At 39.4% G+C, this 13797-nt stretch overlaps 1 protein-coding gene across 4 annotated transcripts in view; it reads left to right on the top strand.

Moving 5' to 3' along the window:
• Positions 1-13797, top strand: part of mtf1 (metal-regulatory transcription factor 1) — a 96140-nt gene that overhangs the window by 39176 nt on the left and 43167 nt on the right. For all 4 annotated transcript variants that reach the window (XM_073034478.1, XM_073034477.1, XM_073034475.1 and 1 more), the window contains exon 3: positions 9212-9450. In XM_073034478.1, the coding sequence (XP_072890579.1) occupies positions 9212-9450 (239 nt within the window). The remainder of the gene's footprint in view (positions 1-9211; positions 9451-13797) is intronic.

Here is a 13797-nt window from a genome sequence, read left to right as displayed (position 1 = left end):
CTCATACATTAATCCTTTCTTCTGGGGATCATTGTTGTGGACCTTCTCTCCAATGCCAGCACATCTGTTCTTAGATGAGGGGCCCAAAATTGCTCACAATACTCAAATATGGTCTGACCAATGCCTTATAAAGCATCAGTATAACGTCCTTCCTCTTGTATTGTTGTCCTCTTGAAATGAATGCTAACATTGCATTTGACTTCCTTACCACCGACTGAATGTGCAAGTTTTTCTTTAGGGAATCCTGCACAAGAACTCCTAGTTCCCTTTGCACCTCTAATTTTTGAATTTACTCTACATTTAAAAAAAAAATAGTCTTTGCCTTTATTCTTTCTAAAGTGCATGACTATACATCCCCCTACATTGTATTCCATGTGCCACTTTTTTGCCCAGTCTCCTAATCTATTTAAGTCCTTCTACTGACTCTCTACCTCCTCAACACCACCTGCCCTTCCACCTATCTTCGTATTATCTGCAAACTTGGCTGTAAGCCATCAATTCTGTCATCCAAACCATTGACATGTGAAAGGAGGTGGTCCCAATACCAATGCCTGTGGAACACCACTAGTTGCTGGCAACCAAGCAGAATAGGCCCCGTTTGTCCCCACTCTTTATCTCCTGACAGCATTCTTTTATCCATGCTAATATCATTCCTGTAATATCATGGGTTCTTAACTTGTTAAGGAGCCTCATGTGTGGCAACTTGTCAAAGGCCTTCTGAACACCTAAGTAAACAACATCCACTGACTCTCCTTTGTCTATCCTGCTTTTCATTTCCTCCAACAGATTTGTCAGGCAAGATTTCCCCTTAAGGTAATCATGCTGTCTTTGGCCTCGAAGTACTCCAAAACCTTATTCTTAATAATACACATCAACATCTCACCAACTACTGGTAAGGCTAACTAGCCTATATTTTCCTCCTGCTTCCTTCCCTTAAAGAGTGGTGTGACATATGTCATTTTTCAGTTCTCCAGCATACAGCTGGTGTCTTCCACAGTGAAGATGGATGAAAATACTTAATGAGTTTGCCTTTCCCAAGTAGACTCAACCACAGAAAACTTCAATGTTCAAAGTATTTTTTATATCCAAGTACTTACAGTACTGTGCAAAAGTCTTATACATACACACAGGCACAGACACAGAGAGACACACACAGACAAATATAAGTATGCATGTTAATTTTACTGCCTTGCAGAAACTGCTCTTCAGCTACTTCCATAACTCCCTATACTCACTGCACAGGATCTCTTCCCTCTTTGTACCTATGTCATTAGTGCCAGTGTGCTCCACAACCTCCCTCTTGAGAATCCTCTGCAGCTGCTCTGAAACATCCTGAACCCTAGCACCTGGGATGGCATCCTGGTGTATTTTATGCAGCCACAGAACTTCACATCCGACCTTCTAACTATAGTCTCCTCTTACTATTTTTGTTTGACTTCTCCCTTCCCCGCTGAACCTTAGAGCCGCCAAGATACCACTGCCACTGCTGCTGTGCCCTGATAGGTCATCCTACTCCTCCGCCCCCCACCTCAGCATTATCCAAAGAGATATAATCGTTGCTAAGGGAAATGGCTATAAGGGGACACTGCATTGATGGCTTGCTTAATTTATTCATCCTGTGGTCACCTATCTGCTATCTGAAGCCTGCATTCTGGGTGTGACCACCTCAGTAAAAGTCTCATCTATGATGTTTTCAGCCTCTGATTATCTTGAGTACATCCAGCTCCAGCTACAATTCCTTGACCTTGTCAGTCCGGAGCTGCATCTGGGTGTACTTACTGTAGGTGTGGTCATCAGGGAGACTGTCAGGTACTCTGAAATCCCACAGGAGGAGCATTCCACCGTCCCTACACTTGTTATACCTTAATTTCTCAAGCTCTACCCTGTGCCTGTTCCTGCCCAACCCTGTTGAGCCAAAGCTTGATCATTCTAACACTGGCCAACTCCAACAATAGCTGCTCCACTTACACCTCACTTCTTTTTATTGGCCCTTGCTAAGTTACTAATAACCCAAGTAATCTCCCATTCCGCAGACAGGTCTTGACAGGCCCCAGTCACTTTTTAAACCTGGTATGTAAAGTCCACAATGGAGTGGCCGTGATCTCTCACTCTGCAGACTCAGCAAGTCAGGTAGCAGATGTGGGGGGAGAGAGAAAAGGAAAGCTAGAATTAGCATTTGAGTTTGACTTGATGAAAGAGTCAGCAATGAGGATAACAAGTTCACGGTCTGATAAAAACTAGGTGAATTTTGAAAATGCAACTTAGTATAATTAACAATTATAATGTAATTTCATGTAAAATATTATGTCACTAAAGTGTGATATGCTTCCAAAACTAGAGGTTATTACTACAAAGTTTTAAAAGATCAGAAATGTTGACCGCTAACTGTGGTCATCCTAACTGATTTTGCTAGGGTGTGGAGAGGGCTTTTCCTTTTGAATGGAAAATTGGCTTATCATATAACTTTCTTAATTGATTCAAATAAATGAAGAAAAGTTATTATGGGCAATTTAGCTTGGTATCTGTTGACGTGAAATTGCAAAAGTGAGAAGCATTTGTTCTACGTCTTTCTATAGAGGCTTTTGAGCTTTTAAGTACTTCCAACTTTTTTTTATCTTTATTTTAGTTTTTAACATTTTTTACCTTTTAGTGAATAGATAATTGTTTGAATGTTTTTCTTTGAGTAATAATTGATATAGAAAATAGATTTCCTTCTCTTTTCCTGAGTAGTGATTTGGAATGTCTTTTTATCTCTGTTGAAAAGCAGACATGTTTGACAACTAAAAGACATCATCTTCAGTGGTTCAAAATTCCCTGCATACTGCATTGAAATAGGAGCATAGATTTTTGTGCTTGGATCTCTTTGGGTGCAGAAACTTTTGGTGAGACTGTTGATTGTCTTTGAGTTAGCAGAGAAACTAGTGGCTTAGTATTTACTATTTATGTGAATTTTGCCAAACAAGCATCACAGTCTTGTAATTGAGAAGTGTTAAAATAGGTTGCATTGGAGTAGTAAGAAGAATTATTTTAGTAAAGTGTTTAACACACAGTCTCTATAATGTTATTTTAGTATCTTGTCTAAGTATTGAATACTACTGCAGCAAAACAACTTCCCCACAGATTATAAACATGAGAAATACTGCAGATGTTGGAAATCCCCTTTCTGAATCTCTCTGTCTCCATCTCTGGAGACACTGTTGACTCACATCTTTTATAAATTACTAATTACCATGACTACCTCTTCACGCTCTGTGTCCTGTAAAAATGCCATTCCCTTTTCTTAGTTCCTTCGTCTCTGCTGCATCTGTTCCCAGGATGCCGCTTTCCTTTCCAGGATATCAGAGATGTCTTCCTTCTTCAAATAATGGAGTTTCCCTTCCCCAACCATTGATGCTGCCCTCACCTGCATATCCTCCAATTTCCCAAATATCCTCACTCACCACACCTTCCCGCCTCTTTGACAGACCATGAGTCTCCACATCCAACACATTATTCTCTACAACTTATGCCGTCTCCAAAGAGATCCTACCACCAAACACATCTTTACCTTACCACACCTGCTTTTCACAGGGATCACTCCCTCGATGATTCCCTTGTCCATTCATCACTCCCCATTAATCTCCCTCTGAGCACTTAACCCTACAAACAGCCAAAGTGCTATCCCTGTCTTTTCACCTCCATTCAGGGCTCCAGACAGACTTTCCAAGTGGGGCAACACTTTACTGTGAATCTGCTGGGATTACCTATTGTGTCTGGTGCTTCTGATGCAGCTTCCTCATAAACTGGGGGACAGCTTCATTGAGCACCTCCGCTCCTTTTGCCAAAAGCAGAACTTCCTAGTGGCCAAACCAATTCTTATTCCAATATGTCTGTCCATGGCCTCCTCTTGTGCCACAATGAGACCACCCTCGTGCTGGAGGAGCAGCATCTTATATTCTGTCTGGGTAGCCTTCAACATGAATGCAAGAATATTGATTTCTCCTTCTGGTTAAAAAAATTATTCCTTCCTCCTCTTCTATTCCCCACTCTGGCCCCGTACCTTTTCACACCTTCCTATCACCTCCTCCAGGTGCCCCTCCTCCTTTCTTTCTGCTATGGTCTCTCTCCTCTCCTATCAGATTGCTTCCTCTCTACCCCTTTACCTTTCCTACACAACTGGCTTCATCTATTACTTTCTAGCTATCTTCCGTCCCCTACACCCACCTTTTAATTCTATCATCTTCCTCCTTCCTTTCCAATCCTGAAGAAGGGTCTCAGTCTGAAATGTTGACTGTTCTCTTATCTCTGTAGATGCTGTCTAGCCTGAGTTCTTTCAATATTTTGTGTTGCTTCTCCTCAGAAAAATATTTTCATCTGAAATTTTAAAATAAATTTCAAAAATGTAATGAATGACTAAAATGGTTCCTTTGATGCCATGTTTTAAATATTTTTTCCTTTGATTAAGATCAAGAATTAATATGTTTCAGTGTCTTGCGCACATCATTGATTCTGGACATGTTCTTCATTTATTACTTTAGTTCCCTTTCTTGTTCATTTCCAGATTACCTTTGTATTTGATGTATTACATTGCTGATATTTTAGAAAATTCTCAACATTCAATCCCTACATATTAAGGTTTAATATTATTGTGAATACTGTCTTATTTTCCAACCAAACCCAGGGCAAAAGTTCAAATTAAACCAGCCCCAACATCAATAAACAATTTTGTTGTTCTTATACCCATTAACTGAAAATATAGAAACTAACTCTTGTAGTAATTTACTGGAAAAGGGGATTAATGTGTGCTTGCTTCCACCTGTGGGTTGGCATTTAGAATGAATCTGCTAACTTCCTCAAACCTGGTACCAATGTGATCATAGAGTTTAACAGCATAGAAACAGCTTGTCTCTGTGGACCAAGATACCTCTCTGAGCCTACACAGCTTCCTCTGGCAGCTTGTTTCATATGCCCACCACCTGAGGATCCTTTCTAAATTTTTTCCCTCTCACCTTAAATCTAAGTCTTGTAAATTTAGACTCCCCGACCCTGGGAAAAGGATCTTATTTACACACCTCATTATTTTATATACCTCTATAAAGTCATCTTTTAGCCTCCTGAGCTCCAGGGAATAAAAGTTCCAGCCCAGCCAGCTCATCCTCGTCATTAGAGCCCATCAGTTCTATTAGTATTATTGTGAATCTTTTCAACGTCCTTCATAAAAAAAGCCTTCCAATTGTCAATTGCATCATACAGCTGAAACTACATAAGCTCTAGCCACTCATGTCTTGGCAAATGGCTGAATCAGGCTTCATGTTTTTTTTAAATTGAGACACAGTGTGGAGCAGGCCCATCCAGCCCTTTGAGCCATTCCACTCAACAATCCCCCAATTTAATCCTAGCCTAATCACGGGGCAGTTTACAATGACCAATTAACTTACCAACCAGTACATCTCTGGACTGTGGAAAGAAACCTACATGGTGACAGGGAGAACATACAAACTCCTTACAGGCAGTGGCAGGAATTGAACCAGTACCGTAAAGCAATGTGCTAACCACTATGCTACCGTGTGTGCCCAAAGTTTCGGACATTAATAAACATTTACAGTCATTTAAAGGCTATTCTAAATTAATCTCACTACTTAATGAATACAAAAACACAACAAAGAAACACCATTATATTTAACCATTATAAAATCAGTAGAGCTGCCACCTGCCCTGGCAGGTTTTGTGATCTACAAAAAAGATCAGGATCCACAGAAGTAGAACCAGTCACAGCATTGGTTCAGTGTACATCCTACAGGCAAATTCTTTCATGGTAGCTGAATTGCAGGAAGTTGCTACTCTGTCACCTGACTTCAAATGCATATGGGAAATCGCTGCCAATTGCCTCTTAAGCTTGGACTTCTGCATGTTGCACAGAATGCCTCAACTTCCTGATGGTTATGGAAGGAATCTGTGGTGGAATTTTTGAAACAAACTAACCTTCTAGTTACCTTCCTCAGCTAATGGAATGAACTTGAGCACTAGTTTTTAAAATAGAAGAATAAGTTGTGATAATCTTCCCAAGTTAGAGAAGTTGTTCACGTTGTCCCAAATGCTATGGTATACAGTTACAAGAAAAAGTTTGTGAATGAACCCTTTGCAATTACCTGGTTTTCTGCATTAATTACTTATAAAATCTGATTTCATCTTCGTCTAAGTCTCAATAATACATAAACACAATCTGTCTAAACCAGGGGTGTCAAACTCATTTTAGGTCACGGGCCGGATTGAGCAAAATGCAGCTTCGTGCGGGCCGGATCAGTCGGACGCGTGCGAACGCAGCTTTCGTTGCCTCTGTTTTTTCAGCCTGCTCTCATGTGTCTCAGTCTCTGCTATAACTACAAAGTGTTTCACTTTACAAATTCCGTTTCTTATGAAGAAGACTGCCGAGCAAGACTGCGGAATAAACACTAAAAACCCTGAAAACCTGGTACCTGAATAAACTCAGCATTAGCCATATCATACGCCATAGGTGCTTCGATTACTGGGGCCAGCTTTAATAGTAATTAGATATTATCTCGTGGGCCAAAGATAATTCCACCGCGGGCCGGATTTGGCCCGCGGGCCTTGAGTTTGACATATATGATCTAAACTAATAGCACACAAACAATAGTACTACTTGTCAATACCGAGTACACTATTTAAACAATCATAATCTAGGTTCAAACAAGTATGTGAACCTCTGGGGTAATATGTTCTACAAAAACTTTGGAGTCAGGTGTTTCATTCAAAGAGTTGATATTTGAGGTGTGGGTTGTAGAGGTTCCTTCCCTACTTTAAAAAAGACACACAAAGTCAGGTTACTGACAGTGCTTGCCCTTCTCAAGAAAGAACTGTTTACATGTACCATGCCTCAATCAAAACAACTTTCAGAGGACCTTAGAAGAAGAACTGTAGACATGCCTGAAGCTGGAGAAGGCTACAAAATCATTTCTAAAGACCCGAGTGTTGATCATTCTGCAAAGATCACACCAAAAACAAAGCACAATGTGCAATGCTGAAGGAGGTGGAAGAAGAAACCAAGGGTACCAGCAAAAGACCTGCAGAAATCTCCAGAATCTCTGTTATGTGTCCTTTGTAAGAAAAGCACAGTACAAGAATGGTGTTCATGGAAGGTCACCAAGGAGGAAACCACTGCTTTCCAACCAAACATTGCTATACATCTCAAGTGTGCAAAAGACCTCTTGGATATTCCGCAACACTTCTGGGGCAGTGTTCTATGGACAGAAGAAACAAAAGTGAATTGTTTTGGCAGAAGTGCACACCTCTATGTTTGAAGGTTTTTTTAAAAAAAGGCACTGCACACCAACACTCAAACCTCATCCCAACTGTAAAGCATGGTGAAAACAGCATCAGGGTTTGGGGCTGCTATGTTGCCTCAGGGTCTGAACAGCTTGCAATCATTGAGGAAACAATAAATTCAAAATGGTATCAAAATTTTACAGAATGTCAGAATAGCAGTCCGTCACCTGAAACTTAATAGTTCAATGGTGTAACAAGACAATGATCTGAAATGCAAGAGTAAATCAACAACAGAATTGTTTAAAAAGATGATACTTTGTGATTTGGAATGGCCAAGTCAGAGTCCAGACCATAAAACAATTGAAATGCTATGGCATGACTTGAAGAGGGCTGTTCATGCAAGGGATCTCAGAAATATTGATGAACTGAAACTTTTGTATAGAGGAATGGTCTAAAATTCCTCCTTGCCATTGTACAAGTCTGTTCAGCAGCTCTAGGAAATGTTTGGTGGAGGCTATTGCTGCTAAAGGAGGGTCTACCAGTTATTAAATAGAAGAGTTCACATACTTTTTCCAGTCTGGACTATGAATGATTAAACAATCTGTTCAACAAAGACATGAAAAGTACAATTGTGTGTTATTAGTTTAGGCACATTATGTTTGCTATTATTGTGACTTAGATGAAGATCAGACACATTTTACATGTAATTGATGTAGAAAACCAGGTAATTGCAAAAAGTTCACAAACTTATTCTTGCAATTTTAAGTCAGTAATCATTACAATTGCAGAGATTGCTGCCCATGTCTGTACAACAAAGTGCTGTAAATAGTTTTCTGTGTTTGAGGGGGTCTCCTTTGGCAAGTTTATTAGTTTGTGATGTGATGAACTTGCTGCTGTCTCTGAACACATTTGTTCTAGTGTTCAATAATTCATGCAAATTATTCATAATTTCAATGACTCATTTGAAAGGGGGCTCCTCTTTTAAAATTCCATAATTGCATTGAAATACCATTTTTAGATTATGTTGTGGAATAGAATTTAATGTTGAAATGGTGCTACTGAAATTATTAATTCTGAGAATTTTAACAAAGTTTTGAGCTGAATCCCAGATTATCTATCTGACCAGCACTGTGTTTTGTCTCAAATGTGGGCTCATAGTTGCAGATTTGAATTCTCTGCTGATGAATTTGACACTAAAGAAAACTTGAAGCAATAAATGTTTTCAATAGTGAGAGCAATAAGTGTTGGTAGAGCTAAATAGATGTTCATAATTTTCGAGGTGTATATAGAATAAAGTTATTGTTTCAATGCATAAATATCAGCCTACATTCTTCATATTTAAGCTAATCACTTGAAAATTTGTTGAGACATCAGTTTCAGTTCTCTACTACTGTGATTGACTTTCATGTTTGATTTTACTGCTTTGTAGGGTGTGTGTTTAATTTGGAAGATGTTGAGCCACTACTGTAGTTTTTATGGAGCAATAATTATATCCGATGGTCAGCAGGGAGAAAATGTTAAACTAGCAAAGGCAGGAATGCTGAGTTTATTGCACTTGGCACAGGATAGAGGCAGCAAAATTTTGAATGCTCTAATTGATCTACTCTGATAGTTTGGATATATTTTTCATTCTAATAGTATTTACGCTAATGAATGTCAATTGGACATGTTCAAATGTTTTTAGTGTTGTACTTGAAGATGGCTTGTACTGACAGACTGTATTTGGTTATACCAATGCATTTCTTTTGTCCTCTATTTGCATATTTGTGGATATTTAATATCATGTTAGTCTTAACGTGCTTCAGTGGGTTGACATTAGAATGTTTCTTCTCAGGACATCTATAGAATTGACCAATGATGGTTCCAAATTATATTAAGAAAGTATTGAATGAGTATTCCAAATGGAAAGTGTATAATTTGACATTATTAACATTTTTTGCACCCACAGGTAAAACGATATCAGTGTACATTTGAAGGCTGTCCACGAACATATAGCACAGCAGGGAATCTACGGACGCATCAGAAGACTCACCGTGGTGAATACACTTTTGTTTGCAACCAGCAAGGCTGTGGCAAAGCCTTTCTCACCTCCTACAGCCTACGAATCCATGTCCGAGTCCATACCAAGGAAAAGCCATTTGAATGTGATGTACAGGGTTGTGAAAAAGCATTTAACACACTGTATAGGTAAGAGAGGGCATTACCACAGCAAGTGATTCTCTTTTGGATGAGTTCCGTAAGCTCACTCATAATCTGGACTGGAATCTTAAAAATAATTTTTTTTCTATAAAATGCTTTGTAATGAAGGGAACTTACTTTCTTCTCCCTACCACCCCCCCCCCCCCCCCCCCCCCGGTAAATTCAGATTTTATTCCTGGCTAAATGGTACAGCTTAATCTGAAATGTAACCGATTTATGAGAATTTAATACTAAAAAAAGCGTAAATGCTGGCCCCAATTATATTATACATTGTTCGCTATTTTTTTAAAATTTACCTTGCATTATTAGTTGGTATATTCAGCATTAGCCTTCACAATCATTTTACAGAAAGCTTCCATTATTGCAACAGTGGCGTCTCCTTTACTGATTGACTAGTGGCATTCTGCAGGGGTTGGTGTTGGGACCACTTTTCACATTATATGTCAATAATTTTGGATGATGGAATTGAAGGCTTTGTGGCCAGGTTTGTGGTTGATACAGTGATAGGTGGAGGGGCAGGTAGTGTTGAGGATGCAGAAAGTCTGCCGAAGGGCTTAGACAGATTGGGAGAATGAGCAAAGAAGTGGCAGATGGAAAACAGTGTATAGAAATGTATAGACATACACTTTTTAGAAAGAATAAAGGTGTAGACTGTTTAATAAATAGGGAGCAAATTCAGAAATCAGAAGTGCAAAGGGACATTAGAGTCCATGTGCAGGATTCTCTAAAGGCCAATTTGCCAGTTAAGTCAATGGTAAGGAAGACAAATGCAAAGTTAGCACTAATTTCAAGAGGATTAGAATATAAAAGCAAGGATTTACTGCTAACATTTTATAAAGCATTGGTCAGACTGCACTTGGAATATTGTGAGTAGTCTTGGGCCCCTTTTCTAAGTGAGGGTGTGCTGGCATTGGAGAAGGTCCAGAGGATGTTCACGAGAATGATTCCAGGAATTAAAGGATTAATGTATGAAGAGCATTTGATGCTGTACACGCTGTACTTTGGAAAAATCTGTGGGGATTATATTAAAACATATTGAAAGGCTTAATTAAAGTGGATCTGGAGAGTGTTTCCTATAGTTGGGTCGTCTAGGATCAAAATACATGGATGCCCCTTTACAACAGAAATGAGGAATGTGAATCTGTGGAATTCATTGCCACAGGCAACTACGGAGGCCAAGTCAGTGAATATATTGAAAGCGCAGGTGGTTGATAAGTTCTTGATTAATAAGAGTGTCAAAGGTCACAGGGAGAAGGCAGAAGAATGTCATCAAGGGGGATAATATATCTGCCATGATGGAATGGGGGAGCTGGCATGATGAGCCAAATGGCCTAGTTCTGCTTCTATATCTTGGGGTATTATAAGTAGTAATTAATTTTCATTAGTGCACAATTTTACTGAATTTGCCTAGAAATCACTCAAGGCCTTTAAGGCTTTTTGTTAAATTTTATATTATGACATCATAGGCTTACATACATTTCTTACAGCTGCGAAGGACTTGTAATATTACTTTTTTTTCCACGTATACTGTTTGACCTGCTGATTGGTACCAGCATTTTCTCTTTTATTTCAGACTTTTATCATCTGCTGTTTTTTTTTAAAGTTTTTATTATTTCTACCATGTGAATTGTAACTCTGATGTGGATTTATATTTGGATTGGTGGAAATTTTTTTTTGAATTGAGCAACAGTTAAAAATTTCTACAATAAATCTAGGTCATGCATTTTGACAATTTCTATAACTTGTCAATTTCACTCTTTAAAACAGGGGTTCCCAATCTTTCTTACACTGTTAGCAAGGGAACCATGAACCCCAGGTTGGGAACCCCTGCTTCAAAATACAATTTAATAATAACTGATCTAAACTGACCCGAAGTATTATCTCAAGTTAGTTTTCCATAGTTGCTAGTCATTAAATTAATTTTAAAATATGTGCTTCTAAAGTTTTCTTCCAGAAGCTTGGCTTCCCTTCCAGCATGGTTGATGTGCCCTTATGCATACTTGCTCCATTTCCCACATGTCTGATCTGACCCTCACTCCTCCTCCCTAGGCAAACTAGCAATAGAGTTGATTTGGTCTTCAACTTTCACCCCACCAGACTCTGCAACGAAAATTATCCTCTGTCATTTAAAAGGATCTGCCCTGTGTTCCAGAATATAAGTACCATTATAAGGAGCATGGAGTTGCCTCTGCTTAGAAGTTTGCAAAGATTTGGCATATCATCTGAAACTTCGACAAATTACTATAGATGTGCAGTATAGATATACTGGCTGGTTGCATCACAGCCTGGTATGGAAACAGCAATGCCCTTGAACGGAAAAGCGTACAAATACGGCTCAGTCCATCAAAGGGAAAGCCCTTCCACCATTGAGCACATCTAGAAGGAGTGCTGTTGCAGAAAAGCATCCATCATCAAGGACCCCCACCATCCAGGCTATGCTTTCTTCTTAACACACACAAAATGCTGGAGGAACTCCGCAGGCCAGGCAGCATCTATGGAAAAAAGAACTGTTGATATTTTGGGCTGAAACCCTTCGGCAGGAATGGTGTTGCTTGGATTTCCAGTATCTGCAAACTCTCTCTTGTTTATGCTCTTTTCTCATTGCTGCCATCAGGAAGAAGGTGCGGGAGCCTGAGGACCCACATCACCATGTTCAGGAACAGTTATTACCCCTCAACCATCAGGCATTTGAACCAGAGGGGATAACTTCACTCACCCCAGTAGTGAACTAATTCCACAACCTATGGTCTCACTTTCAAGGATTCTTCATCTCATGTTATTTATTGCATATTTATTCATGTATGTATGTATTTGCACAGCTTGTTGTCTTTTGCATGCTGGTTGTCAGCCCAGTTGGTGCAGCCTTACATTGATTCTATTATGGTTGTTACTCTATTATGGATTTATTGAGTATGCCCTTAAGAAAATGAATCTCTGTGTTGTATGTGGTGATATATATGTACTTTGATACTTTAATAAATTTACTTTGAACTTTGCTGTTTTTACCAGTTCCACATAATCTTGCTACTGGTCATATCTTCCCTCTCCCCAAGCCACTACTCCTTTATGATTTCTGCAGCAATTATGCTCTTCTAGACTTCTTGCTCCACTCATCCCACCTTTCCCATTTTCTGGCATGTTCCCCTGCAAACAAACGTGATATAACACCTGTCCACCATGTCACCATCCAGGGTTCAGATAAAGCAGAGATTCACCTGCACTTCTTCTAACCTGCTGTACTGCTTTAGGTACTCATAATGTAGCCTGCTCTACATCAGAGAAACCATGCAAATGAGGCAATAGTTCTGCAGAATACCTGCACTCTGTCAACAGTGGCCATCTTGGGCTTCCAACAGTATGTCATTTTGACTCCTTTCCACTACCCCCTCCCCTCCCACCAACCTGTTTGCTCTCATCTTCTCCACTGCAAACACAACTTGGGAGAACAACATCTCATTCTGCTTGGATAGCTTACAGTCCAATAATATGAGTATGGAATTGTCCAATTTCAGTTTACCTACACCATTGCTGCTCTCCCACACACACTTGCCTTTCTACCTAGTTTTCTTCTCCCTTTCGTTCATCTCTGTCAACGCTCCCTCACACCTGCTTCTAATTGTCCATCATCCCCCTACCCACCTGCCTCCACCTATCATCTATCAACATAACTTACACATCCTCCCACCTAACCATTTACATACTCTATGTACTATCAATCTTTCTTGCCCCTTCTCAGTCCTGGTGCAGGGCTTAACATAACATGTTAATTTACACTTTTTGTCATTACATATGCTGCTTAACCCACTGTGTCTTTTTCATTGTTCTATTTTTTTTGTTCTAGCTTCCTGCAGCTGCACAATATTGCCTTAAGTTACTTTTGAGTGCTTAGATTTTAATTTCAGATCTCCTCGTGTTTTATCTCAGTGTGTGTTTTTCCAAAGGTATTTACAGCAGGAGTACAGAAATTAATACAGCTTTGCCACTTCTGTATAGCAAAGCTAAATTTAGTTTACTTGTCTAAAATATAATGCTACATCTGCTTACAGTTCCTGAATTAGCTGCTGATACACAAAGGGAACCAAACTTGTTAAATCAACATCTTTATTTCTCCTGCAGGCTGAGTACTAATGAGTGCTCATGTTCCCTTGGCACTTAAATTATACAGGCAAGCAGGCTTGATTGCTTGAGGCCTGTGTCCAATGGGCAACATTGTTTTCATTGACACCATGACCATGCATGAGGGAATAAAATATGATCAAATTTGTTTTTCACTTAGTTATTTGCTTGATGCATTACATAACTAAGTTTAGCATTAGCTATCAGTTTGAGGAAAAT

This window comes from Hemitrygon akajei, chromosome 32, assembly GCF_048418815.1.
Source record: "Hemitrygon akajei chromosome 32, sHemAka1.3, whole genome shotgun sequence".
Lineage (NCBI taxonomy): Eukaryota > Metazoa > Chordata > Chondrichthyes > Myliobatiformes > Dasyatidae > Hemitrygon > Hemitrygon akajei.
This window is presented reverse-complemented; position numbering and strand designations above follow the sequence as displayed.